Raw genomic sequence first — 26,749 nt, 5'->3', positions numbered from 1 at the left:
TCCTGAGTGGAGGAATTGCTTTTCTCGGGGTTCAGAGCTTTGCAGAGGAAGTGTCCTCCTCTCTTGTGAGGCTGGGATGTACAAGAAGGCCTTTGAAGGATACTTGCCTTTACTAGGCTGAGGGACGAAGGTGAAGTTGTGTCTGGGACCAAAGCTTTTTGTTCCATCTTTAAATAAAAATAATTTAATAAAGCCCCTAGCAAATGGAAATAAACAAAGAAAATGCATGCCATGGTACACAGGAAATAAATCCCATGGCATCTGGGTTGGGTTCCAGGTTTTTGCTGTGGGCTTTGTGACTGTACATGGTCAAGTGAGTGTAGCTTTTTGCTTTGGTTCTTCACATCTCTATTCAAATGGGGTAATACTTCCTTAGCTGTCCCCTTTTTAAGTGGTCGTTCTGGGGATAATATGGCAGGACTCAGGTGGATTTTCAAGGTGCTGGCTTTTGTTTCAGTAGTCAGTGATGATGCATGGGGCACTGCTGCCCTGGGCAAAGTGCCTTTTTCAAAATGAAATTGAAGCGAATTTATAGACAGTGTGCTTCACCCCCTGCTCCAGCCCTTTGCTAGACTCCTTGCAGAAGCAGGTGTGTCTCTGTCAGCATTAGGTAAGAGAAATGCAGATCATTACCAGCTTGCTTTGCACCACTGAGAGTCTTGGCTCTCAGTAACCTACAGCTCTTACACAATCTGTGATTCTTGCTTAGAGTCTTCTCAGCAGCAAACCATCCTGATGGTGTGGAATTTTATTTCTGTTCTGTTTTTAGGTCAGGGTTCCTTTTGTGCTGCTTTGAGTACCTGTCAGAACCAACCACAAGCAATTCTGAGAGCAGATGGAGCTGAGGTGGGGGGTGGCAGGGACAGCCATGTTTTACTGATGCTGTCAAATGGCACAAAACTAGCAACAATTTTTGATTCCTGAGCGCTTGTGAGCTGTGCAAATGCTGTGGACAGATGTTGATGTCACCTCTTGGTATGGCAGGAGAGTTAATTGTATATAATAGGCAGTGCTAGCAACTGCTGGCACACTCTAGTGGTTATGCAGTAAAAAATTTCATAGCAACATATATCAGTTTCTTTGCTTATTTAAAATTGTTAAATTTGCGTGGGTTGGTTTGGGGTTTGTTTTTTTCTCTTCAGTGGATGAGCTTGAGATGTGTCTGAAGGAACAAAGACTGTCTATTTTAGAGACATTTCTGAAGCATATTAAGCTCCTTATTATTTTATTTTTTTTAGGGAATATATGCCAACACTGGAGGAATTTTTTGAGGAAGCTATTGAACAAGCAGACCCTGAAAACATGGTTGAAAATAAGTATAAGTATGTCCATCTCTGCTGTGTTTCACGTGATTTTAATCTCTTCCATGTCTGGACTGCTAAAGAAAACAGACTGTTCTTAGTCTGTTCTTACTAATATCTGTGTAGGACTGTAGAAATCTACAAAAACTGTTTAAATTTGGACAGAATTATATTACTAAATGTCTCAAATCTCTCTCTGTGCTTTTATAGATGCCAGACTTTACTAATCAAACTTGTGTTTTATTGTAGGGCTGTGAACAATTCTAACTATGGCTGGAGAGCACTGAGGCTTCTGGCACGCAGAAGTCCCCACTTCTTCCAGCCAACAAACCAACAATTCAAGAGTTTACCTGAATATCTAGAAAACATGGTAATCAAATTAGCCAAGGAGCTGCCTGTAAGTAATAATAAGTATCTTATAATAATAAATCCTGAATTCATTCACGTTTTGCTTTTCTGTCTGCAGTCCATTTGGTGGTACATGGGGACAGAGGGGGCAAAAAAAACCCCAAAAACCCAACTAGGAAAAAAGTTTGTACACTAAAGTAAAAATTGCAGATTAAATTAGTCTAATCTCTGAAGATCCCAGTAACAATAAACTGAGTAACATTGATTAACCTAGTAACTGTTGAGCCCCGCCTTGTCCACTGTGAAAAAAGCCAGCTGTGGCAATCCTCTTGGTAAGCAGGTAAATATATATATATAAATATATATATTTATATGTATGTGTGTGAATATATACACACATATACATATTAACCCAGCTGCTTGGGTTGCATGTTGCAGTGGAAACCAAGATTATGGAGGGTATCAGCCAGAATCATGGCTTGTGAATGTACTGGGATGGCAGGAAAGGAGGCAGCATGTGCAGCTGAAGGTGCTGTGCTAAGTGTTACCCGAGTTTTACAGCAAGGTTTGACAGAGTTCTTCTGTCAGCTCCCTTACTTCTAAAATGTGCAAAACAGAAACAGACCTTGTGGAGCTGTAAAATTAAGGCATTAACACTTTGCTTGGTCAAATTTGAGTCCAGGGAGGGGCCTTTCAGATCTTACACAGAATGATGAGAGGCTGCCAGTGGGGAAGGGACCTCTGACCTTTCTACACCTCTGAATTAGCACACAACCCAGAAACGTCTTGCTTCTCTACTGAGACCCTCCTTCTGTGTAATGTGAGGTCTAAAGGTTGGATTTTAATGTATGTTTTGTTTGTCCAGCCATCAGAATTGACTGTTTGCTAATAGTTTAGAAATAGTTTAGAAAAAATGTGGACATTTAACTTGTTGAATGTATTAAGGTATGGCTGTATGCAATATTCCTGATGGTACTACTGTCATGTGCCAAATGCTATGGCAAGAAATAACTATGTACCTAGGGCCCTTGGCTGAAATGTAGAAAAAGATGAAACCTTTTGGCTGATCAGTAGCTAAATGAGGGATGAAGTTTGTTGCTTGTGTATTTGTTTGCCACCTTCCAGAAGTCTGAAAGTACATAAACTTTGGGTGAATTCCCAAGTGCTAATAATTCACTAATAGACTTGGTGAATAACAATAATAATGATTTTTTTAAAAAAATATTCATCAGTAGCAATCTTTAATTTGGTTGGCTGGGGATTTTTTTAAGCAAGTGATAAAGCTCACTACGGAATGCTTAGTAGTTGTTACTATGAAAAGGAAGAATCTGTGAAATCAGTGGATGCTTTTATGAGTTTTTTTTAGTTAGTAATACATTTTATTAGAACTTACTGGTGTTACTGGTGTTTAGGAGACTCCGGGGGAATTTTAATTCTCATATGGGATCGTGTCAGGCTTTCTGTTCTAATACACATTCCAGAGACAAGCACCAAGCTGTAGAATTTCTCTTTGAACACAAAATTCATCCAGTGATGTTTAGTTCTTTCATTGTAGCCTCCTTCTGAAGAAATAAAAACAGGTGAAGATGAAGATGAGGAAGATAATGATGCTTTATTAAAGGAAAACAATGAAAGTAAGGCTTGCATATTTCTCAGTCCTTTCAGTTTTTCTCTTGATGTATTGCAGAATCTGTGTTTTAACACTGAGGGCCATCAGTCCTGCTTACCCCAGTGCATTTGCACCAAAAAGCACAGCCTTTTCCAGACACAGGGCACCAGGAGCAGCCTCCCAGTGTCCTGGCCTGCAATGCTGAAAGCATCCAGCCTGTTGGATTAGCACTTTCATTAGCAGCCTCTTTCACCTTTTCTGCTATGTGGTGTGTGTTGCCAGTGTCACTGGGTGTTCATGGCTGAAATGTCAACTGTGTGAAAAACGACTCTGTGAGTGCTCCTCACCCACTTTTCTGTTTTCTCTGCCCTTTGATCACTCAGGTAAACACTTTCCCCCAGCCCCTTCTGGGCTGGTAGTTGTGGGGCTTTCAAAAATTGATATATTACAACTCTCAGATCTTTACTTCCTCTTCATTTAAAGTACCTTAAAGGCAAAAGGCTCTCTGAGAGAAGAGCAGCCTTCCTTACAAACATCTGCTCACTCATTTTCCTCCACAGTCCACTCCTGTTTGTCTGTCTTTAATCCTGGCATGTCCTGCTCCTAGGTGTCCTTCCTTATGTCCTTTGTCTGTGAATCTGCCCTCTGCCATCCTCATTCATGCCTTCATCTCACAGCACCTTCTCCCTTGTGTGTTGTAACCCTGTGTGCCAGCTCCTGGATCCAGCATGGGTGGATGGGATGTGGAGGGCATGGAAGCCAAACACTTGGTACCTCAGCTTTGTTGCAAGTTTTTTTCTGTCAGTGGAAAGCCACCTGTGGGCCTCTGTGAACCTCTCTCATGTTGCCCTTTTCCATCCAGCATTTGACCTTCTCCACAGTCTCCTTTTCAATAGTAGAGAAGTTCCGTCCTCTTCAGCTTAATACTGATTCACACAGCCCTTGTGGTGTCACTGTGTGGGATTTACATCTTTAAATCTTGTCTTAAATCAACAATGGTAGAGCCGTGGTCTGCTGTGCTTAGACATAAGGGAAGTGATCTGAGGGCTTTTATTGTTTTGTTGTTCTGCATCTTCTCTCCTTTCCCGTCAATGTGACTTTAGTCCAGATAAATGAGTGTGACTTATAAGGACTGGAGTGACTTGAAACTTCTACTCCATGCCAACTGTCTTCAGGTGGCATGAGAAGATACTAATTTTTAATAAGAGATGAATTCTTAATAAAATATATATATTTTAATAAAAATTAGGAATATTGTAGGAAATTCAGATTTCCCCAAACCGGGCCCCTGGAACTATATCCCTTAGAACAAAGACATTCCTAAGGACAGGTGCCCTCTTCCCTACCTCAGCTCCCGTTATCTTTTAGGATTTCTATTGGTTCTTAAAGTGTTACAATAATTGGTTCTTTTTGTACTTAGAATTTAGAGATAATTGGTTACTTTGAAATGTGTGAATTTTATTGGATGAAAAGTCAATCCTCCAGAAACCCATAAATACCCTTGTATTGTTTAATGTAATTAGACGGTTGCTTGCAAGTCCCTTTGAAGATAATAAACTGTCTCCGGAACTTTTGCAACACTGTCTCAAGCTTTCATCTGTCGCTAGCGAGTAGCTGCGAGTAGCCACCGAAGTTCTGGGCTATCCGGACTCTTGGTAGCTGCTTGGAGGAGAGCAAGGAAGCTCCTGCTCTCCCAAAAAAACCCAGCTACAGAATATTATTAATTTCTCTACATAATTCAATCTTTGGTGTTTCTTTCTTTAAAGTTGTGAAATAAACATGAGTGGTAAGCCATAGATCGTAGCCCGTGATAAGCTATGAATGTGCAAACCTATCTACAGATCACTACATTCTTGGCTTCTCAGCAGAGCCTAGTGTTCCATGGTTTTTATGTCAATGCCAGAATGACAGAAAATCCTTAAAGTACTGACTACATGTGAAATTTACTGTCACAGCTCTGTTGCCAGTAGGAACATGAGAAAAAAAGGAATGAAACTAGGTTTGGTTGTTTGTTTTTTTTACTTAGGTTGATTTTGAGTAAGGTGACTAAAAAATTCCAAAACACAGCTAATGTTAAAAGATCACTCTGTATTTTAATGTTTTAATTACAGTTGAAAACTGTAATCTGCCTGTTTTCATTTGGAGGAAGCAGTGTTGATCTATTTAAGACTTTAGTAGTAAGAGATAACAGAAAAAGCAAGATTTTCCATATTATGGGCATTAAGGGGCATTGCTCTTGAAACCCAGGTAAACACCTGTAAAAATCTGCTCTTGGAGCTCGAGTAGGTTTGGAAAGCTACAGGAAAGGTGTAAGTCAGTCTGTCAGTGAATAAGCAGAAGGTTTAAAATCAGGGAAGATTCCTTTGCAGTGTCTGGAGATGTTCCCTGTCTCACTGACTCCTGCTCGGTTTTGCCCAGGTCCGGAGGTGCAGCGGGACAAAGCCATGACGGGCGAGCAGATCGAGTCCTTTGCCAACAGGCTGGGGGAGCAGTGGAAGGCCTTGGCCCCCTACCTGGAGATGAAGGAGTCTGACATCCGGCAGATCGAGCTGGACAGCGAGGACGTGAAGATGAGAGCCAAGCAGCTGCTGGTGGCCTGGCAGGACCAGGAGGGCGCCCACGCCACCCCCGAGAACCTGATCACGGCGCTGAGCAAAGCCGGCCTCGGGGACCTGGCCGAGAGCTTCACCAACGACACCGAAGGCAGCAGCTAACTCGCCTCGGATGCCAACTGACGCACTTGGGGCTGGGCTGTTGGTAATTGAGGCTCTTCTGGTGCTTGCCATTGATAATTGTTACCTTTGTCGCTAGATAACAGATTTTTGATAGGTCTTTTATGTTCAGGAAATGATATAAAGCTTTTTAATAATACTGTTGGGTTGTCTAGATTGTCTGAGAAAAGGATTAGTCGCCCTGGCCTGGAACTAGGAAGCTTCATCTTTGGTTGTAGAACTTAAAAGGGGAGGATGGAGAGCCCTGGCAGCTTTTGGGGCAGGCTGGCTTTGGCACCAGCAGAACTCGGGTTGCTCCCACTGGACAGAGAATTGGCAAGCTCATTCCTCACGGTGGGAAGGACTTGTGTGAATGACTTTGGAGTCACCCTTTGGGGTGATGGGAGCTGGGGATTCCAGGAAGGTCAAAACCTACCTGGTAGAGGTGAAATAAGAGAGTTGTGATGGCATTCCAAGGCACAGCACTGACTTCCAGGGAAGAAGTGATGTCCTGCACTCCCACTGAAGCACTGGTTCAATGAATGATCATGGAATTTCCATGCTGGTTTTTATTAGTGATGATTGTTAGCTTCTCATTCTTTGGCTATGTAGGAACGCCCCTGAGTCGTGGTGAACAAAGAAATTTTTTTGTCACAGGTTACTGTGAAGGTTTCATTTTAAGGCCATGGTTGTCTGTAGATGGGTACAAGCTGTTTTCCCTCAAAATGTGAGAGATTTTTAAGGTGTTAAGTGGCAGCTGGCTACAACTTGTTCTGTGGTTAGTTTGTATATTGTTTCTGTCATTCAGCAAGATCTCTAATGGGTTTGGAAAATAACTTCCACTAAACTCTTCTCTGTATTTCTTCAGCTAGTCACTCATAGCTGTGACTTTCCAGCAAGATTAGCTACCACCGCAAAGGAGAGTTCCATTGTTAAGTTTTGTGCCTGCTACCCCACTTCAGACTTAAATGTGATTAGGAATTTGATTAGGGTGCTTCAGTGAACGTTGGTAGGGGCAGAGATACAGGAAAATTATTGGAAATAACAGCCCAGGTCTTAGCTCCTGCTGCAGGTAGGGGTTGGTAGAAAGTAGGAACTTCCACAGTTTCAACTGATTAAGGGACTTGAGCATATTGTGAGTGGAGGTGTGCAGGTGCGACTGACAACTTCAGTGCTGGGAAAGCTGAGGATGACAGTGGGAGGATGCAATTCCACCAAGCAGCAACCAGGCACAGGCACCATCCCTCCTTCCCCTGTAACAGGATGCAAAACAAGAATTTAACCCTGGAGGAGCCTGTAGTGTTTCTGTGGGGCCTGCAGGAACAGAGCCTGGGGCTTCCTTAATGGAATGCTTTTAAGCATTGTGTGCCACTTTAAAACAGAGCCCCAGGCCTTTGGTGTGCTCCCAGATGAAGCTGTGCAGGGAAGGTGGCACTGGAGTAACAGCTGCAAGGCAGAAGAGCTACAGCTGATGCCAGTGTCCCAAGGAAGGGTGAAAGGAACCTATCCAATCAAACGAGGCACAGGCAAAGTCACCACCCTGCCAACAGGGTGAAAATATTTCATATGAATATGGACCAGCTCTTCCAGAAGGCACTGGAACACATCAAGACTGGGAACCTGTACATCAAAGGGTGAGGGGTGGGTGACCTTGATAGTGCTTTTTAGGCTGTAGCCAGCACCAAAAGGCTTTGTCTACTGCAGTCACATACATCCAGTTACTGCAGAAGGTCCTATAAGTAGGTAAAGCCCAGCCACCACATTGGACTTAGCTACTGAGTAAAGAATAACAGGACAGGAGACACATCCCTACAGCTTAAAAAAAAAGTGACTTTATTCCATGACTGCTCTGAGACATTCATCAGTGGTGGCCCAAGAAGTGAAAACAAATGCATACTGACTACAGTACCAGGACAGGAGCTGTTTTTAATGGAGACACATTGTTGATCACAATTTATTTTGAAATCATGAGATGCCAGCAACAGAACAGACTGAATCAGCAGGTCAGGCTGGACAAATACTTGATTGTAGCCACAGCTGTTGGCTACGGGCAGCAGCACTGAGTTACACAACAAGGCAACAGTTTCTCTTCTACCTTCCTAACAGAACTGCCAGGTAAGGCAAAGGATGGACAGCTACTGAACTGTGGTATAAACCATGCAAGAGTAACAAATGTGAGAGTAGGTGTGTAATAAATACTTGATGACATTAGAGAAGAAGGAGGAGGAGAGGCTCATTTTAAAAAAAATTATCTTCTGCAAGACATTAAAGCTATTTTAAGTATTGTCACCACCACAGTGGGCAGTCCAGTCCAATAGTGACTAATTGGTACATGGATCAGTTTTAAAACATCCCTCTGCACATGAGAAGGTTTGAACAAATTATTTATCCACTTGCTAAAGCTCTGGGGTTAAAGAAGTGATCAGTAATCAACATTTATTTCACACCTAGGCAGAATGGCTAAAACGGAAGACTATTGTTCAGCTTCTTCTTCAACAACTTCAATTCTGCGAGGCCCGTAGAGTAGAACATAAGCTATATGCCAGTCTCCACCCCCAGATAACCTCAAAATGTCTTCAGGTGTAACAATGCTAACTTTGTCATCATCAAATTTAATCCATTCATCTGCAAGGAAAACAAGAGGATCATTTGTAACTTAGGTACATAAAATCTAAATCTGCCCCTTGGCTGAAAGGAGCTGTGAAAAGTGGTTAACAGGGCTGCAGTTTATTTTTTTTTACCTTGTTTCCTTTTAACCCAAGACACATAATGCCCAGAGGAACTTGATCTGCCTTGATGAGTTAGCACTGCCTGCAGGTCATAATAGCCGCAATTGTTAGAACCAATATCTGAAGGGGAAAGAAAAAGTAACATTGAGTTCTACTTGAACAGCTGCAGTATTTTTAACACACAGCTCACAGACCGAAGATGCATCAGCCAGGCCACAGCACCATAGCCCTGTGTAACCCCAGCTACAGCACAGTACAAAACCAGTGTGAACTAAAAGCAGTAACTCTCAGCCAGGAGAGTCTCAGGAAACTGAAGATGTTGTTCATTCTCATGAAATAAATATGTATCCATAAATATTACTGATGTATGCACAGGGTGAGTGCTTTGGGCCTTCAGGCTCCAAGCTCCCCCAAAACTGAGGCAACACCAGCACCACGGCAGCACTTTCAAAAGTCCAGTTTAAGTTTTTGGTTTGATTTCAGCCTTCTACCACCCACTGATAAAGCAGCACGCAAAACAACTGCACATTACATGTAAATGTCTTATGTGCCTGTCTTCTGTTATCACCAGCTTGTCAGATAGATGGCAATTATGTATCTCACTATCTCAACATTTACCTAATCTTTCCAGTCCTGTCAGTATCTGACAAAAGCATTAAAGAGACAGCATTCCCAAAAAAAAAGTCCTACCATCAGGTACACAAAACACAAGTAAATAGAAAGTTACTTTAAAGTAGATTTGCTTCTCTGTACTCACCATCAGGAAAAGAAAATGGTTCATATTTAACTTCTTTCTGTGCACCATCACTTTTACTAGACTAAAAAAGAAAGTTGAATTAATGTGGAACAGTTTAATAAAAGCTTTAGCACAATCACATCAAATCACAAATCTCCATTCATTTAAATACATTTCTAAGTCTAAACATTTTTGTTCAACTTGAAAGAAGTTCATTACTGTATTTTTTAGGTGGAGATACAAAAGCCTTATCTGAAGAAGACCAGTTTTAAAGCAAATATATAACCACTTCAGCACATACTGCCTGCAGTGTTCACTCACAAGATTAATGGGTTTGTTTATGAAACAATTCTGCAATTGAAGATTTATTCCTTGGTGGGGGCTTGCTAGCAGCAGAAGTGGCAGTAAGAAAATACCAGAGACAGACTCTCAGTGCCAATACATTCTGTTCAAAAGTAGCATTCTTTCCTTGCTCCCATGTGTGTAAGAGGGGATGCAAGCCTTAACTGAATGTTTAAAAGAATTTGCCACGAATTAGGCCAGGAAAAATACCAGCAAACTTTAAAAAAAATGACTAAAACACTACAGTTTTAGCTCATTTACTTTTGTCTTCATTAAAGACAAGGAAGTCAGTATTAGAATTTTATAGACAGGATAGGACATGAAACTATTTTCCAAGTTTTTACAGTGCTGATTTTAAACTCACCAGCACATGTACTCTAAGTTTTACCAGTCAGGCCCGTAGCAGTGCCTTGTACAACCCTTTCCAACTGCTGAGCAGGGAACAGCTTTCTACACTCTACTGAAGAAGGGAGCAGCCAGCAAATGTGAAGAGTAATTTTGTGTAACTTACAGAAAACCTTTAGGCATAGCTCTGGTAAACAGAAGCACTACATTTTAATATATTTAATACATGCTGCCTTGACTAAAGCATTTAACATTTCTCATCAAACAAGCACACCAAAGCAGATACTGTATTTTCATTAAAAGACAGGATAAAAAGATCTAAAGCTTAATACCAAGGAGTTTGCTATGTAAGAAAACAATATATTCCAAGGACATCAAGTTTTCTCTAGTCCTCATTAGTACCCCAATTTCAGATGTATGAATTAGTGAAAGTGTCAGGAGACTTACATTCTTTGGCTGTTGATTTACTTTTTTATCTTCTAAATCTTTGAATTTTGATCGATAAGAAACCATTTTTTCCTGCAGGTCTGGTGTACACAGCTCATACACATCCAACATAAGAGGAAATTTGACATCCTAGGAAGTAAAACACAAAAATTTACTAGCATGATTTGGTACTCCACATTAAAGCATTCTCCCATGGGAAGACAACACAATCTAAATGCAACCCTCTTCAAATTGATGGCAACCTGACCTACTGGGATTCTGGTGACAGTGTTTACCAAAAGGGCTACACTAATTCAATATAAACAAACCACTATAAATTACTACACTCAGCAAAGACTAATAATTAATGAATCAGATTCTTTATTGTTAGCTGTCATACTTTTACACTACAGAAATACCTATACAGACAAGGGAAGAAAGAGGCAGGCATGTAGAATGACTGTACCCTGGGAAAAATGTCAATTTTGCTAACCAAACTATTTCTGAAATAGTTAACATGTATCTAATTCAGTCTTTATTTCCTTTCTTTCTCCTGCAAGGAAGGAGCATCTTTCATGATGCTCCTTGGGCAGCCTATGAGGTCTGTTGGCCACGACCAACATAATGCAAAACCAGAACATTCAGCTGTTTGCAGCTGGTTCCTGCATTTGTCCATCAGAAAGCCAGACAATTAAAATAACTAATAACAGGAAGTGTTTGACAGCATAAACATCTCCCATCCACATTAGAACACTGTTCAGAGTTTGAAAGCATGGCCCTCTCCTTAGTTAAACATTCTTCTCAGAACTACTGGTGAGGAAAGACCAAAAACATCTTTTTTATTGTCATCCTGTCATATTAGCAGTACTGAGGCAAATTCACTTCTGCCCCTCACACCTCCTTCCTCAGTCAATTTTGGGTAGTGTAGTTTGCTACACACCATCACAACTGGAAACAAAACTGCTTTGTACTTGAGCAAAGAAACTGCACTGTTAATGTTTTTAAATGCAATTTAAAAGCAAACAATTTACTAAGTAGTCTTCAAGTCCTCATTGTCTACCTTTAATAAAAACTCACAAAAAAACATTAAGAAGAATTAACCATCAATATGCAGAAAACTTACCTTAAGAACTTTTGCATTCACAGATTCTTTCTCTTTGTAAAAAAATCTAACCATCTGAATAGTCAGGTACGCTGGCAAGCGACTAATTTTGGACTACAAAAAAAATAGAAAAAGCTATTACTTTAAATATTCACAGATCTTTTTTATCTTAAACACTGGTCATCCTAAATCACAGTCTATTCTGAGAATATATTTGGACACCAACCCACAGGAATAAAACAACGTCTCCTTTTCGAAGCTCTAGCTTAAATTTCTTAGTAGTGGATACTCAGATGCTTTATAAACATAAATCACATGGTGTTGCAGCAATAACTTTATGGTTTGGAACAGAAAACTGACCATTAAAAGAATCATAAAGAGCAATGAAAGTACCACTCACAGATTTGATATAGAGTGCATTTCTCTGCAGTGTTGGAGAGAGTTTGGTGATTTCCTCCTGAAGACGCTGTTCCGAGAAAAAGAAGTAACATGTTCATCATAAAACACAGCTTAGAGAAAAGCAACAGGGTTAAACAAACCATAAACTAAATCTTGTTCTGCCAGTCTCTTCTGTTGCTGTCAGCCATTACAACACATAAGATTTTGAAACTGCTTGGCAGAAAGGACCATGCCCATTCATTCCTTCAGCTCCAGGCTCATTCCTGAGTCCTCACAACACAGAGTTTCTCTTTCTCTCTCTGCAGAAACTATTTTGCTCCACCGGAGTAGAACTCACAGTTGGATTTTATTGTATCTGGACTTGGTTACAAATGTATCATATCATGCTTGGAACACAACTGAAGAAAATCTTAAGTTTCCTGTGAGAAGAAAATTTGCAAATTTTCTTCAGCCCTCAGTCTGAAGCAGCCAGAGCTGCATCTAAAGTGACAGCTGGTGTCTCCTAACAAAAATCCAGGACAGACTAGCTCGGTTCTTAGTGTTGCAATTCTCTTGCTCCAGGCAAGTCAACATAAGAATTGTAGATTTTTTTTGGCCTGAAAGTGAAGTTTCTTTTTTTATAGTTTTTTCATTTGTGACCATTAGCTATTTTATCCTACTTTTCCTTCCAAAGTCTGTTAGGAAAAAACAAAAAAGATGACAGATACAAAGATTATCTGAGAATCATGCAACTTGGTTTTAGTCCTGTACAAACCAGATCACTGCCCTAGTCTTACAGTTACTACAAAGGTTTTGCAGTAGCTCCTCTCTTTTCTACTTCAGACTCCCCAAAAAGCCTTTGCAATTTCAAAATACATATATAAAGCATAGACTACCTTAAGAAGTTCTACTTAAAAAAAAGTTGGAGAATGATGTCTGACAGAAAATAACAACCCCTTCAAAATCTGCAAAATTAAATTTAGTTGCTACATCATCTGGGGGTGGGGAGGGTGGTTTAACTAGGAACCAAAATGCCACCCTACTTTCAAGTTGACTTTTGGGCCTTTTGGGAACTGAATGCTGCATAAATCATGAATGACACTGCTCAGTCTGAAGTGAAATCCAGCTGAACAAACAAGTAGCAAACTGCCTTGCACTTGGTTACCTGCATAGGGAAGATTATGTCAGGGTCAAGAAAACACTCTGCTGAAGTCTGTTTGACATTAACATGCAATTCTTTTTCACAGCCATCTTCCCAATGAACACCAAAAAGATTCCTGAAACTTTGTAAAGCTTGGACCGCAGGTGTCAATTCCAAATCACATATTTAATACACTAAGAATGAAGTGTATTTAGGTCACTTAGAATGAAGTGTATTTAGGTCACTTAGAATTTCAATTGAAAAATACACAGGGTATTTAGAATTTCTCAATTCAGTAAAAGTTGCAATATCTTACCAATTTTAATCCTGTAAACAGGTATTTCACTTCTTGATTGATAAAGCAGCTAAGCTGAAGGAGATTCTCCTTTCCTTTAGTTACTTCTTCTTCTTCGGCTTCTGTACATTTCATGCTTCACAAAATTAAGGAAAACCATCAAGCACCAAGAGCTGAACTACTGCTCTAGTGAAATGAACATGCCAAGCAACACAGTAATTTAGGTAATTCTGTGCTTGTGTAGACAGTACTGTAACTTCTTGTAGTACAAAAAAGATTTGAAGGAACCCTTCCTTCAGACGAATCTGTTCCTTCGTGGCAAAGGACAAGGGGCAGACAGCACACCAAAAAAGTAAAATAAGTTTTTGATCACCATTTAAGCTGAGGCCTGCTTTTTCTTTCTCCTCCCCCATCACCACCTAACCCCCAGGACACAGAACACATTAACTGGCTGCCAACACCCAATTACAAAGCCCTCCTGCAACATTACACTCCATTGTTGTTTATGATTAATAAGGTTCTTCTATTGCTGCTGCTGGCCAGATTTCCTGTTTCTTTTAACATGCAGAGCCTCCTTTCTCTGCCCTGTATCTGTCCTCTTGACTGAAATGAAATTACTTCCTTCATTATTTTCTACACATTCCTTTTAATTATTCTGTCTGTCCACTCCTCTTGTCATATTTCTACCCCAATACTTTTCAGTCATCCATCTCCTTCCAACCAGGTATTTTTCTGACTGCAGCTATTCTACAAATGCTGCTGTAATCACACTTTGGAAGTCTGCAACTCTTCTAACAAGTCTTCTTGCTGATACTGGCCTATGCACCATTCCTCTTAGCCACATTCCAAGACTCCCTGCTATTTAAGGATAACAAATATCACAGTAGAAGGAAAGAGAAGCATAATTCTTACCTTAAAATAGGCCTTTATTCCTCACTACTACCAAGCTATGAGACATAGTATCTCATCTAAGGGGATGTTTCCTTATTTCAGACAAACAAAATGCATGGTGTATAATTCTTTCTAAAAGTGGTGCTCAGTTTGATGACAGACAGGATTTTGGAGTGGGGAAAAGAGTAATACTTGCCATGAGATGTGCCCCATGTGTTCATATGCTCTTTTTCTTGCTATAAAGAACCTGCTAGAGAGCTGTCAGCTGCATTTGTTTCTTACTCATACGACAGTGGACACCTAATGTCTTAAGAAATAATCAAGCTAACTTTTGTGCATCTTTAGTACACCAGGTATGTCAGCAACACATCCTCACAAGCCAAAAAAGCCTATTTAGGACAACAATTGCTTTTAGTTGGATAAAGCATGTCAGCATCCTTGAAGCTGGTAAGTACCAATCTTCTCTGGGGAGGAAATCTGCTACTGAAGTTCAACAAGGGTTATTTTCTATAAATTTCCATTACCATTCTTTCTCCCCACGTCTCCTCTCTCTCAAAACATGTCCAATCTTAACTTTAAGTTCTGTGTACTCCTGCACAACAACATGACCCTCTTCCCCAACCTACACCTTCATTTTCCATACTGCTCTGAACAATACTTTTCATCCTCTCTGAACTCAACTGCTAAAATGTGAAATTATCATTGTTTAAGTCTTGCCTTAGTCTTTAGGATACGCTGTTTCAAATTCAATGCTGAAGAATTGATCAATTAAACTCTTCTTTTTAGAGGATGCTGCTGTAGCTCCAGAGTCTGTCTGTAAAACAAAATCTCATATGATGTAACTTTAAATAGAATGTAAACACAGTCTTCTCTACAGACAAAACAACCCCATTTATTTATATTCCTTAAAATCTATTCCTTCATCTTTCTATAGGTGCATTTTTTCCTAGTCACTGAATCTTCTTACACAGCATGTAAGTTTCAAAACAAATGCTTTTATAACATGCTGTTATAACCAACTTGAAGCACCTTAACAAGCAAGATCAAAAACTCACAAATCGCTGGCCCCTCCAACTTAAATCTATCTTAAGTTTCAGGAGTCTGCCAAGACTCTCCAGAAAACAGTTTACAGAGAAAAGAGAAATTTGTTCTGGTAAAACCTCAGGAAAAGCTTTCAGCAATTTCTTGTATCAGGTTCATTCAGTTAGTTGTATGTTTGAAAAAGTTCAAGTTAAAACTGTAGCACATTTTTTTCAGAAAAAAAAAAGTTCTTATGTGCTGAATTCACAGGTTATCAGGGCCAGCTGCCATACATGTGAGTGGGTGCCACCACCAGCTTGGTCCAACATGCCTTACAAAGCCCAAAGGGAAGAGTTTCCTTTAGCTGACAGGACCATGGCAGCATTTTTCTGATCAGACACATCAGAAAGCAATACTGGACATACTGGACTCCAGACACATGTTAAAAAACTCAAAACTAGATAATACTTAACAAAACATATGTTACAATATGAACAATAAATCCTTATTGTGGTTAGAGTAAGACTACAATTACCTCCATAACTGTATCACCTTCTATGCCTTCCAGCTTCTGCTGTAGTACCCTCATCATCTGCACCCAGCACTCATTGGCATCCTAGGAAGGGAACACAATATTAAATCTCACTACTAGCATTATGATTGAGTAACATTAAACCTATCAACCATAAAGCCAAATGTGAGGATTCCTTAACTAAGAATTTCTCCCAGTTCCACCATACATTCTCAAAACTAGCACTTGATATTACATTCAACTTCTATACAACTTCTCCACAGAAAAGCTACCCCACTTTACTGGGAGTAATTATTTTCACAAGAAAAGGAAAGTCTTAAAGTGTTCTTGTTCTCAGCTTCCAACATATTATAGAATTTTAAACAATAAGTTAATAATTGGTCTTTACCTGTTGAAGGTACTGGCCTTGATCACCTTTCTCTGCAAACTGTGGGAAGGCCATATGTAAAAACTGCAGGAGAATGATAGGTGGGATACTGGAGGAAGTTTTATCCATGGAATCAAACAAGTCTCTAAGAGCTTGAAGAAAAAGTAAGTGAATGCTTTGAGAAGTGCAAAAACAATTCAAACATGGCAGGAAATGTAAAAAGAATAGTAAAACAGCAGCAACATTTAAAGGCTGATCATTTAACAGTGTCCAATTTGATCTTTCCAAAGCAGGACCAAATTTTCCAGGTGGCATAACACGTGCACCTAAGATCTCCTTTGTGAACATGACTTTGAAAGCATAAAGATGGCAGCTGAATTGAGAATTTGGCACATAATGCCTTATCTTTCCTGGCTGCTAACAAGAAAAAAAAATTTTTTGAGCAATTAAGATTTCATTTGGAGCACATCTGAGGAACAATGTTTTCACAAGAGAAACCAGGAGGCATTCACAGTCTATCCTCTAAAGCAACTTAAGTTTCATCAGCTACTAGGGAAAAAAAACTTTAATAAAATGTCTAGGAAATACCCATGCTTAAGATCCAGGAAAACAAGTATGTGTATGCATATGTGCAGAGAGCTCATAACTATGTGCAATCCAATGAATGATACTGACTGCATGACAATACACATGGCTTTCTTTTTTGTTCCACACTCTAGCATATGTCTTATCTAGCCAAGTTACACATATCACTTCAAAGGTACCTATTAATCCTCACAACAACCCTGTGAGGTGGGCAACAATCTGCATGGTCACTAATTTAAAAATGAAGAGACTAATGAATTGTTCTCTCAAGTAAGTGAATATAAGCAAGATTACAGGGAACCAAGGTCAGTTGTGTCCTCTTTCAGAATGTCTTCACTGACCCTGATAAGAGGTGCAACTGATATGACACAGCAATTTAAAAAAAAAAATGCCATAAGTGTCATGCAGGAGTTCCTGAACAGCTCAGCACCCAAGAATTTACTACAAATTACTTAAACTATTAAAATTCCTAAGAAGCAGAGCTGTCACCTTAAAAAGAAAACAAGGGACACGAAGTAAAGGCAGTGAAAAGGGGAGGGGCAGGCATGGCTGTATAGAGTAACCATTGAACTTACCACCCCAAAATTCGATCAGCAGGCATACCCACAAACTGGACCTTTCCTTCCTTATATTGTTTTGTTTTTCCTTAAATGGACTGGTAGAAATCCCAGTGTCCTGGCCCAGCATCTTAGTGGGGCAATGAAATAGAGTAAAAAAAGAAAAAGCGGACAAGTAGTACCCTTGTTCAAGTGTGAGGGGTCTAACTAGAACTCTAGTTAGAGCTTGAAGATACGGGGCCACCGTGAGCTCCCAGACCACCACAACAAAGAGCAACTTTTGTTTTGAAGACTCTCCTTTCCATTCCAGTTATGAAATCTGGATCTTTAGGGCAAAGGCCAAGACCAACTGATAAAGCATCAGTTTGCATCATAATAATAATGCTCAGCCAATAAATTATATTAAAAACTACCAATGAAATACATATCCCAGGAGTATGGTGTCAACCTACCACTGCGTGAAACAAAGAACTAAAATATTTCTACACAAAGTGATCAAATCAACAGATGGATGGATGAAATCTGCTTAAGGAAGTTCCAATTACTTCCTGCCTACATGTAAAATATTTAAGATACATATTGTTTCTATCTAAGCCTAGATCACACTTCAGTATCTTTTCCCTAGCCTGCAGCCCAATAATGTGCAGGTAAATGCTTTGCAGGCAAGAGCAGAATAACCTTTAAAGACAAAATGAATCCTCCAGGGCCAGCAGATCTGACATTCCTAAGGCATATGCACTAAAGAACAATACACAGTTTTAACTGCAAATTTCACCTGCATTTAGCAGGAAATCACACACTTGTCTAAACACCAACCTGCAGTAATGTATTGAGCAGAGGCCATTTCTCCTGAAGCTCTTAAGGCACCACCATACCTAAAAGGGAAGAAAAATAATTTGCATGCAATGAAACACAAACAGGAAAGATAGTAGGGCTTTTGAAGCAGGCAGCAGCTAGATTAATTTAAAGGAAATCTATCACCAAGCCAGAAGTAACCAAAGGTAAAATTCACTCACATTTACCTCCCGAGTTTCAGCTATTTTGGAAGCATGGAAGCAAAGGAAAACTAGCATTTTTTAGACAGTAAATAAAGGCAGATCAAGAAGTCTGGCTACATCACTGCTGCTTCCCTGATCCTTTTGTCTCAAAGACTCCTTTTACTTTTAAAGAAACTGAGAAAGTCTGAACAAAAGCTACCATTTCTGAAACATTTGTCATGGCTTCTTCAGATATATAGGGGGAAAAAAATCACTTTCAAGGACAGATGGCAGATAAAATGCACAGAAATGAGGGCAGGCTTGCTTCCTCCCTCCAGAGCAGAAGCAAAACAGTGAAAGGTGAGATGTTTTCTTGGGGAAGCATTTCCTACACTGGGAAGGTGTGGGAGTCCACCTACGTGAAGAGAACTTACCACTCTTCCTTCAATTCTTAATTTAGCAGCTGGATGAGGAACAGATGGACTCCCCAAAGACTTCAAGCAAAAGGAGGGTCTCACACATTCTCTAATCTTGGACTAAGCTTTTGAAACTGACCATTGCTAGATGATGAGCAGGAAGCTTTCCTCTGACACGCTACAGAACAGGGAGGAGTTCCTCGGGGAAATCAGTGGAGCAGACCATGAGGAGCCTGTAACAGCTTTCCCAAGCAAGTCCTTTCACACCTCTCCCACTGCCATGCACCCTACAGCCTTCCATGCTGTCATCAAGCAGGGAAGACCAAAAAAAGGCTAAATCTCCAGGAAAAAACAGAGCTTGAATCCAAGTGTGAATCTGACTTCCCACAGACAATACTGCCACATCTTGTATTGCAGTCTGCCAGTTTCACAGGCTACATTTTGCCTCTTGGTATGTTAAATTTGTCAGATAATCTTATTCAGTGCAGTAACTCAAGAGTCTTTCACATGGAAATATACATACTTTCCAAAAATGAAAACACTGATTGCTAATAAAAACCCTGAAACCAAATTTCTGTACTTCACAAATAGTTCTCAGTGCTTAATAATTAAGGTTCACCTGCTAACAGAATGAAAAACAATTTGAAACTACTTAAATAACAAGTGATTACAGTAATACAGAATATCCAGCTGGGTACCACGGAATCAAGAAAGGAGAGTATTTTAAAGGAATTAAATTAACCCTAAGATGACAACAATGGTCTACCCAATTCTCACTTCTTAAAAATACTCATTGCTTTCTCATTACAATTCATTCGAAGGACAAATTCAGGCCACATTGGCAGGTATTCTTTTTTCCTTCAATATTCATAACTTTCAGGTTTCTTCTCTATTCCTTAGCAAAAACAAAACAACCAACCAACCAACCCAAAAAAAAAAAACACTGGCCATTTTCACATTTCAGTCTAGAATAACAAAACCAAACAAAACAAAAATCAGAAAACTAATCCTACAATCAGAACAAATTAGCAAATAAAACAAAATTCCGTGGAGGCACGTCTTAGAACTTCCTGCTGTACCTCCAAGTAGCAAATGTCAGAATTTCACAGCTGAAAATACTGTGCAATAGAGTCATGGGGGAAATATTCCTCAAAGGAATCGGACTCCCATGATTCTTTTATAAAAAGTATAAAACCTAATATAAAAACTAACAGCAAAAAAACAGGGTTAAGAGTTCAGTAGCTTATTTTAGAATTTTAAACTGGTCTTGATAGGAACTACTTTCTAGCTAAGCAAAACACATTCTCTCTTTTAAAAGCCAGTTCCAAAAAACACAAAGCTTTAATTTCTTTATTAAAGTACAGACTAACACAGCCATAGGATAAACTTTAGTTGATCATTATGTTAATCTTGAACAGACCAAAAGAGTAACAGATTGTTATGATACTCCATTCCAGTATTAAGATGACAATTTTGCAAAATATCTACTTCATAAGCTAAAGAAAACATTTTAGTCACGGTACTTTTGTCCTGAATCCTACCTTTTAAGGGCCTCTTTCACTTCTGGCACTGAGCGGATACACTGAACTGTAGCATTCATGTAGCAAGTGTTGCCAAGGTTTGTCAATCCACAAGGCAATTCCATCTACCAAAAAAATTCACAAGGGTGCTTGAAGGTCGGAGAGATGGGCAACTGTTTTTGTACAAATGCTATAATGTGATATCAACTTCTAAGCAAATGAATTATGCATAAAACCTGGAATATTCCATCAAACTTCATGAGGTTTTCCAGATCCACTTTATGATCATATTTATCATCACATTGTTTGATATTTTAGGGAACACTCAGGAATGCTTTGGGGGTTTTTCTCTGCATGTTTAGTTTAATGAACATATTCTTCAAGCATGCAGTCATTCAGAAAGTTCAATTATAATCCCATTCAAGTTTTGACCTTAAAATTCTATTTCCGTGAAATTTCCACATGAATACATTTGTACAAAACACTGATGTTTTAATTAAAATCAATTTTAGTAAAACTCTGAAAATGATGGAGATCTTAGTTGGAAACAAAAGCATTGTTTAAACTCCTCTCCAGAAATCTGCAACAGATCATTAACTTGATCTTTTCAGACAACTTGTGAATTTTTGAAGTTTGACCAATGTGCAGGCTGACTAATAATAAGCTAACCAGTTTTAGAAATAACTATAAATCACCACGTAATAGAATTTTTCTTTTTCTTTTTCTTTTTTTTTTTTTAAATCCAGAATACTTAGGTATTTGTCAGGGAAAAACACACAGTTTAATGAAACTGAAGTAGTACTGCAAACCAATACCAGTAGATTATTTTAGAAAGAGAGAACTCATTAAGCATACCTCACATGTGAATACATACATTGAAGACAAATAAATTTTGATGTATAACAAAATTTCCACGTGACCAACTTTTTCAAAATGTTATCTGACATGAATCATCTCCTTGCTTGCCTCTCAGTTATCTCAATGTCTGTGTATGTGTATGTAAAATACATAAATATCCTTCACCTGCAGGTGGCCTGGAAAGCACTGAACTTACATCCTGAAGCACAAACCCAGTGCTAAACTGCAGATCATTTTTCATACAGACATGCATAAAAGTATGCCTGTTCTGCATGCACAACTGACAACAATCATGCAACTGTTAAGTATGACAAAGCTTGCAGTTCAAATGACTGGTGAGAAAATTAAGCCTTTCAAGTTGTAAAAAAGGAAACTCAGGAGTTACTTCATTAAGAAAATAAAAGATTAATTATGCTCTTTCAGACTTTACTTCCATAAAGCAAAACAAACTTATTGTGTAAAACTTATTTTCATTTTTCACTAAGTTGACCTAATATTAGTAACACGGACAAACAAAATCACAAATACACCCCACCCCAAAACAAATCCTAGTCTCTCCTCATAGATATGAAAGAGGCAGGAAATAATTCTGCATATCTAAGAGGCCTTGTTTAGACAAAGTACAGGGACACTGGTGCAGCAAGGGCAATTCAACTTCATCTTTAAAAACATCAGCAATGCTATTTTTAGAAAATCTACAAAGCTGCCAGCTCAAAGGAAAAGCAGCACTAATTGTGTGACTTTTAAATTAAATCCCAGACTTCTTTTCACTGCTCCCAGTTTGGTCATCGATGTAAATTTGTGATTCTTGGTGAAGCCACTAAACAGACATCAGAGTTTCAAAACTCACTTTTAAGCAACTGCAAGTATTTAAGAACTTGCCATTACTGGCAGGTTAACAAGAAACCAGAGTTGGAAAGGTGCTTACAGCCGAAGCCAACTGCTCCTCTGTCATGTCCTCCACGAAGACGGGCCGGGCGATCGGCTCCTCTGGAAGCGCGTCTGCGGAACCCATCATTAGTAAGGTCATCCCCTTGAAACACAGCAAAAATGCAATGAATATCTAAGGACAGCCATCTCCACTCAAACCCTCAAGCTCTGAACACATTGCAGCTATTTCCCCAAAAACAGTCTTTCTCTTGGTCTGACAGAGCCAACTGTACTACTGTGACTTTAGGGCGTACCTCAATTCCTCACATCTAGGAAGTACCTGTTGAGAACAACTTCATGGAATTATTCATGCTAGATGTTTCCACTGAAACATCTAGTGAGCTTGTCTGGCAGTTTCTGGGTTATACTAGATGAAAAGTGAAAAATAAACTAAACTACCACATCAGTTTAAACATGAGAACTAACATTTAAGGGGTAAAAAAAAAGCCAGTAAGGTTTCCATGCTTGCTGAACTAGCATAGGAACTACATGGAGCATTGCATAATATGAAAAGGAGTCTTTCAGCATTCAACAGGAACACATCTACACAATAAGATCTGTCAAAGGAGAAGAAAATTACTATCTGGAGCCTCAAAACATACAGTGCTAAGGAAAAGGATGAACAACAGAATGAAGAAAAGCTGCTTTGACAGTGAAAATAAATCCCTAGAACTTGTACATAACATTATTAAAATGAGTAAAGGCAGTTATTAGCACAACCACATGCAGAAAAAGACAAGAATATTATGTACTGTATTTTTTTGCTGAGTAACTTTGCTACAATAGCTGCAGCTACATGCTGCTAACAGGCTGCTTGCAAACTAGTTACAAGGGTAAGAGTAGTGCTACCTAATTCGAGTAAAACCTGTAACAGCTGTTACAAGATATTACAAGAGATGTACAGTAATGAAAATGATTCAAAACAAACAAACAAAAAAAAAAAACCCTGGGGTATTCCCTGGTGCAATATCATATAGGCAAGCAACACAAACACAGGAGAGCACATTTCAGCAGGTTGGTAAAAGGACAAAAACAGAGGTGTAACTTCAGCATCACCAACACATTTGTCCATGCTGGGGATGTGCAATGACAAGGGTCTGCAGACAGTGCCCAGGCTCACCAGCTCCTTCTAAATAACATCACCACTTTTTAGTCACAGACAAGACAGCACTGCTCTGACCCAGAACATTTCTTGTACAAAATAAAAAAATATATGCACCCAAGTACTCCAGAAAAGATGGTATGATTTTCCTACTGATGCAAAAAAGAGGTTTTTTACAAATCAACGGCTTACATGTGACAACTATAAAATTATTTTTCATCAAGGTATGACTTTCTCAGAAAGCACTGCCCATTCAAACAGAAACAGTAAGCACTTTCAAGTCTTTCTTTAAATGCCAAAAAAAATAACCAGAATAGTAAAATTTAGTTACTGCTCAGAACTTACATTCTTTATTTTTAGGTTCCCCCAGTCATCATCCTGTGAAATAAAGTAAAAGACAAGTTAATTATCTTGCAGCAAGAGACAAGCAAGTATTTTCATTAATATTAATCATATATTTCTAAATATACAATTGTGTTTCATCCAGGATTACACAATATTAACTATTTACATGTTATCAAGTCTTAGAATAAAAAGCAGCCAAGTTGTGTTTTCAATGACATTTCTCATGGGTTGTTCAACACTGCTTAAATGTAAACAACTTTTTGCAGCAAAATTGCCTGTATCTCATTACACCAGTAAGCCTCCAGCAGAGAAGCACCAGAAACTTCTCTTAAACAAGCTAAAAAGAATAAACTTTCATTCTGAACATAAAAAAGGAACAAAAACACCTCCCACCAAGCTGTGCTTTGTATGAATGAGTAAAGAAATGCAGCAGGTTTAACACATACAACCAAAGATCTTCTGGAGGAAAACCTAGAAACATGGTCATTGTTAACACATAACAAAGTCAGACATAATATAAAAAATTGATTTCTACCTTCAGAGTTCCTCCTTTGACCATAACCTTCTGTCTAGCTGGCTGAACTCCGGTCAGTGCAAATAACTGGGCTTTGAAGACCATTGGAGGTTCGTCAGTGTTCAGCTCCACGCCATCGAATTTCTCTTTTCCCCACTTCACGTTAACTGCAGACAAAATGTTTTGAAACTTGATTATTTCCTAATACCCAAGAATGCATTTACCAAGATTACCAAGACTTCATAACGTCTCAAAACATTCTGTTTTCGACTCTTAAAATTGTCAATAATGAAGCCAGGGAATGCCTTTACTGTACAGCACCTCGTCCATCAGAACATACCACATCCAGCAGGTCCAAAAATATCCCACAAAACCATGGAAGTAACATATACTGAGCAACTCTGCAAGAAATAAGTGTGTCTAACAGCATCAGAAAACCTTTAGCAGGTCTTCACAGAAGTAGTTTGGAACTAACATTCTCTTGCACTGCTTGTTGCAAACAACTGAACTTTCTGAAGGAAGTTCAGAGGTGCGATTCCAGCTCAGTTATCCGTAGCATTTCCGTTCTCCTTCAGAGGAAAACAATACAGTGCTCTTTAAAAGCAAGGCTATTGACCCCAGTAAAGGTGCAGGACTGGAATTAAGAAGCTGGAGTGAAATTTGGTCACAAAAAGTATAAACCTCAACGCTGGAAATGGGGTGACCAGCAGGAACGGGAGGAAGAACGGCACAATGGAATGTTAACTTCATTTTGGTGATGTTAGTAATGTCCAAGAGCAGACAAAAAATGCCTGGAATAAGCTGTGTGCCTCCACAGAACAGTGAAATACCTTTGACCACCTCCAAGAACTAACATAGGTACATAAAGCTTCCTTAGCAAGCTGAGATTTTACTGAAAATCTGTAAAATACAGTACACAGCAATGTCCTACATGCATAGTAAGTGGCTGAAATACCAGACTTTAGCAAAGCCACACTCCTCTACCAGTGCTTTGGTTTCACATAACTATACTACAGCAACCACACCTTTTCAAAACACAAAAGTCTTAGAAGTCATAATTATGAAAACCCTCCTAAAAAGGTTCAGATTTCAGATGTATGCAATGCTTGTGATGCGTAATATCACAGAATAATCAAAAGCAAATCTAAATGAGTTAGAATAGATTAGTCTACAAAACAACTAAAATGACTGACCTTTCAGTATTTCTAACAGCATCTTCCATTTTGCCCAACATTCTGATTTTTTTAAAAACGCATTGTTTTGCATATTTAAGACCTACAAAGCACAAGGCTTTTCCCATTTTCCAGGAAGACAACCCACTCAGCCACTGAACAAGTCAGCTGCACAGACTTTTGGGTTTTGGATTTTTGAACAGTCATGCATCCACTGCTAAATATGCAGAAGAGTTAGCAACTATTAATCTGTAGCGTCACTGGTTTCGACAACACAGTACTCAAGAGGAAGAACAGAAGAGCATGAGTGTCTTCTCTTCAGAGATTGCAACCAAGACTTCATGCAAAATAAGAGAAACTCATTAATTTGAAAACAATGGAAAGTAAGAAAAAGGAAGGACGTATTTTCCCTGCTGATCAGAAAACACAGTGCATACACTGCACAGAACCAACATCCAACCTCGCTGCTCGAGCAGGGCCATCCCAGAGCACGAGCCACGGGTCTGTGCCCAGACCATTCCTGAAATCTCCAGTGAGGGAGACTCCACTAGATTTGGATGAGCTCAGGAAAAATCCTGTTACACTGACATAAGGATCCTAGCTTGCTAACCACAGCCAAAACAGTGGGCAAACTGTGTACTGAGGCTGCACACAACCTAAAGAACTGAAGAGCCCAACTAGGCCAGATCTGTGAGACATTACTGAGGCAGTAACTGGTCCCAGAAGTGTCACTGGAGGTTTTGTTCCTGAAGTCTTCCACGGAAACCTTTCCTCACAGCAAGAAGGGCCAGCAGGATGAGATGTCATTTAAGAAAGCTTTAACTTTAGGTTTAGGCTAGACATTAGGAAGAATTTCCCCACGGAAGGGGTGATTAGACATTGGGATGGGTAGGCGGTGGAGTCACCACGCCTGGCGGTGTTTAAGGACTGGATGCGGCACTCGGTGCCCGGTCTGACTGGTCAAAGGTTGGGCTTGGGGATTTCCAACCCAGCGGAGCCTGCAGGATTTGATGGGTTTGGAAGAGCTGGAAGGCGCAGATGCAGAGCTCTGGCTCAGCAGAGGGACAGCACCACTCCTGTTTGAGCAGAAAGCCAGAGCGAACCGGAACCGGGACCGAGGCCCGCGACTGACACCCGCCCTCCCACCAGCGCGGCCGGGCCGGCGCTGCCTCCCCGCTTCCCTCCCTCCCTCAGCCGCCCGGCCGCGCCTCCCGGGCGCTCCCGCCGCCGGCCCGGTGGGACGGGCGCGCACGTGCGAGCGCTCCCGCTCCCGCTGCCGCCGCCGCTCCCGCCGGGCACCGCCCGCTCCCGCCGCCGCTCCCGCCCCGGGCCCGGCGGGCCGGCTCACCTGAGAAGAGCGGCATGGCGGCGCGGCGTGCGGCGGGCGCGGGGCGGCGGGGCGCGGCGCGGGCGGGGCGGGCGGCGCGGGCGGGCGGCGGCGGCGGGTCCCGGCCCCGCTCGGGGTCTCATTCAAACCAGCCCCCGGGATGACGCTGCAAG

General features: G+C 40.2%; 2 protein-coding genes across 3 annotated transcripts in view; one reads left to right on the top strand and one right to left on the bottom strand.

Moving 5' to 3' along the window:
- THOC1 (THO complex subunit 1) overlaps positions 1-9,587 on the top strand; it is a 22,161-nt gene extending 12,574 nt beyond the window's left edge. For both annotated transcript variants that reach the window (XM_056485883.1, XM_056485882.1), the window contains 4 exons: positions 1,239-1,322; positions 1,551-1,698; positions 3,205-3,283; positions 5,677-9,587. In XM_056485883.1, coding sequence (XP_056341858.1) covers positions 1,239-1,322; positions 1,551-1,698; positions 3,205-3,283; positions 5,677-5,972 — 607 coding nt within the window. In that variant the 3' untranslated portion in view covers positions 5,973-9,587. The remainder of the gene's footprint in view (positions 1-1,238; positions 1,323-1,550; positions 1,699-3,204; positions 3,284-5,676) is intronic.
- USP14 (ubiquitin specific peptidase 14) lies at positions 7,780-26,749 on the bottom strand. The gene is made up of 16 exons (XM_056485884.1): positions 26,598-26,749; positions 24,099-24,244; positions 23,564-23,596; positions 22,115-22,219; positions 20,350-20,453; positions 18,232-18,290; positions 16,295-16,425; positions 15,910-15,990; positions 15,089-15,168; positions 13,485-13,599; positions 12,050-12,115; positions 11,671-11,763; positions 10,569-10,697; positions 9,456-9,516; positions 8,711-8,818; positions 7,780-8,594 (listed from the first exon to the last, which is right to left on the bottom strand). The coding sequence occupies exons 1-16, from the start codon at positions 26,611-26,613 to the stop codon at positions 8,443-8,445; spliced, it is 1,479 nt and encodes a 492-aa protein (XP_056341859.1). The 5' UTR covers positions 26,614-26,749; the 3' UTR covers positions 7,780-8,442.

This window comes from Oenanthe melanoleuca, chromosome 2, assembly GCF_029582105.1.
Source record: "Oenanthe melanoleuca isolate GR-GAL-2019-014 chromosome 2, OMel1.0, whole genome shotgun sequence".
Taxonomy (NCBI): domain Eukaryota; kingdom Metazoa; phylum Chordata; class Aves; order Passeriformes; family Muscicapidae; genus Oenanthe; species Oenanthe melanoleuca.
Note: the sequence above shows the minus strand (reverse complement) of the source record. Positions and strands in the feature narration are given on the sequence as shown.

What these genes read in the sequence shown, in the direction of transcription:
- USP14 (XM_056485884.1), bottom strand. An exon ending in GGAACCTAAAAATAAAGAAT is followed by an intron (nt 22,220 to 23,563) that starts GTAAGTTCTGAG and finishes CTGTGTTTCAAG; the next exon opens with GGGATGACCTTACTAATGAT. An exon ending in GTGAAAGAGGCCCTTAAAAG is followed by an intron (nt 18,291 to 20,349) that starts GTAGGATTCAGG and finishes CTTCCCTTTTAG; the next exon opens with GTATGGTGGTGCCTTAAGAG.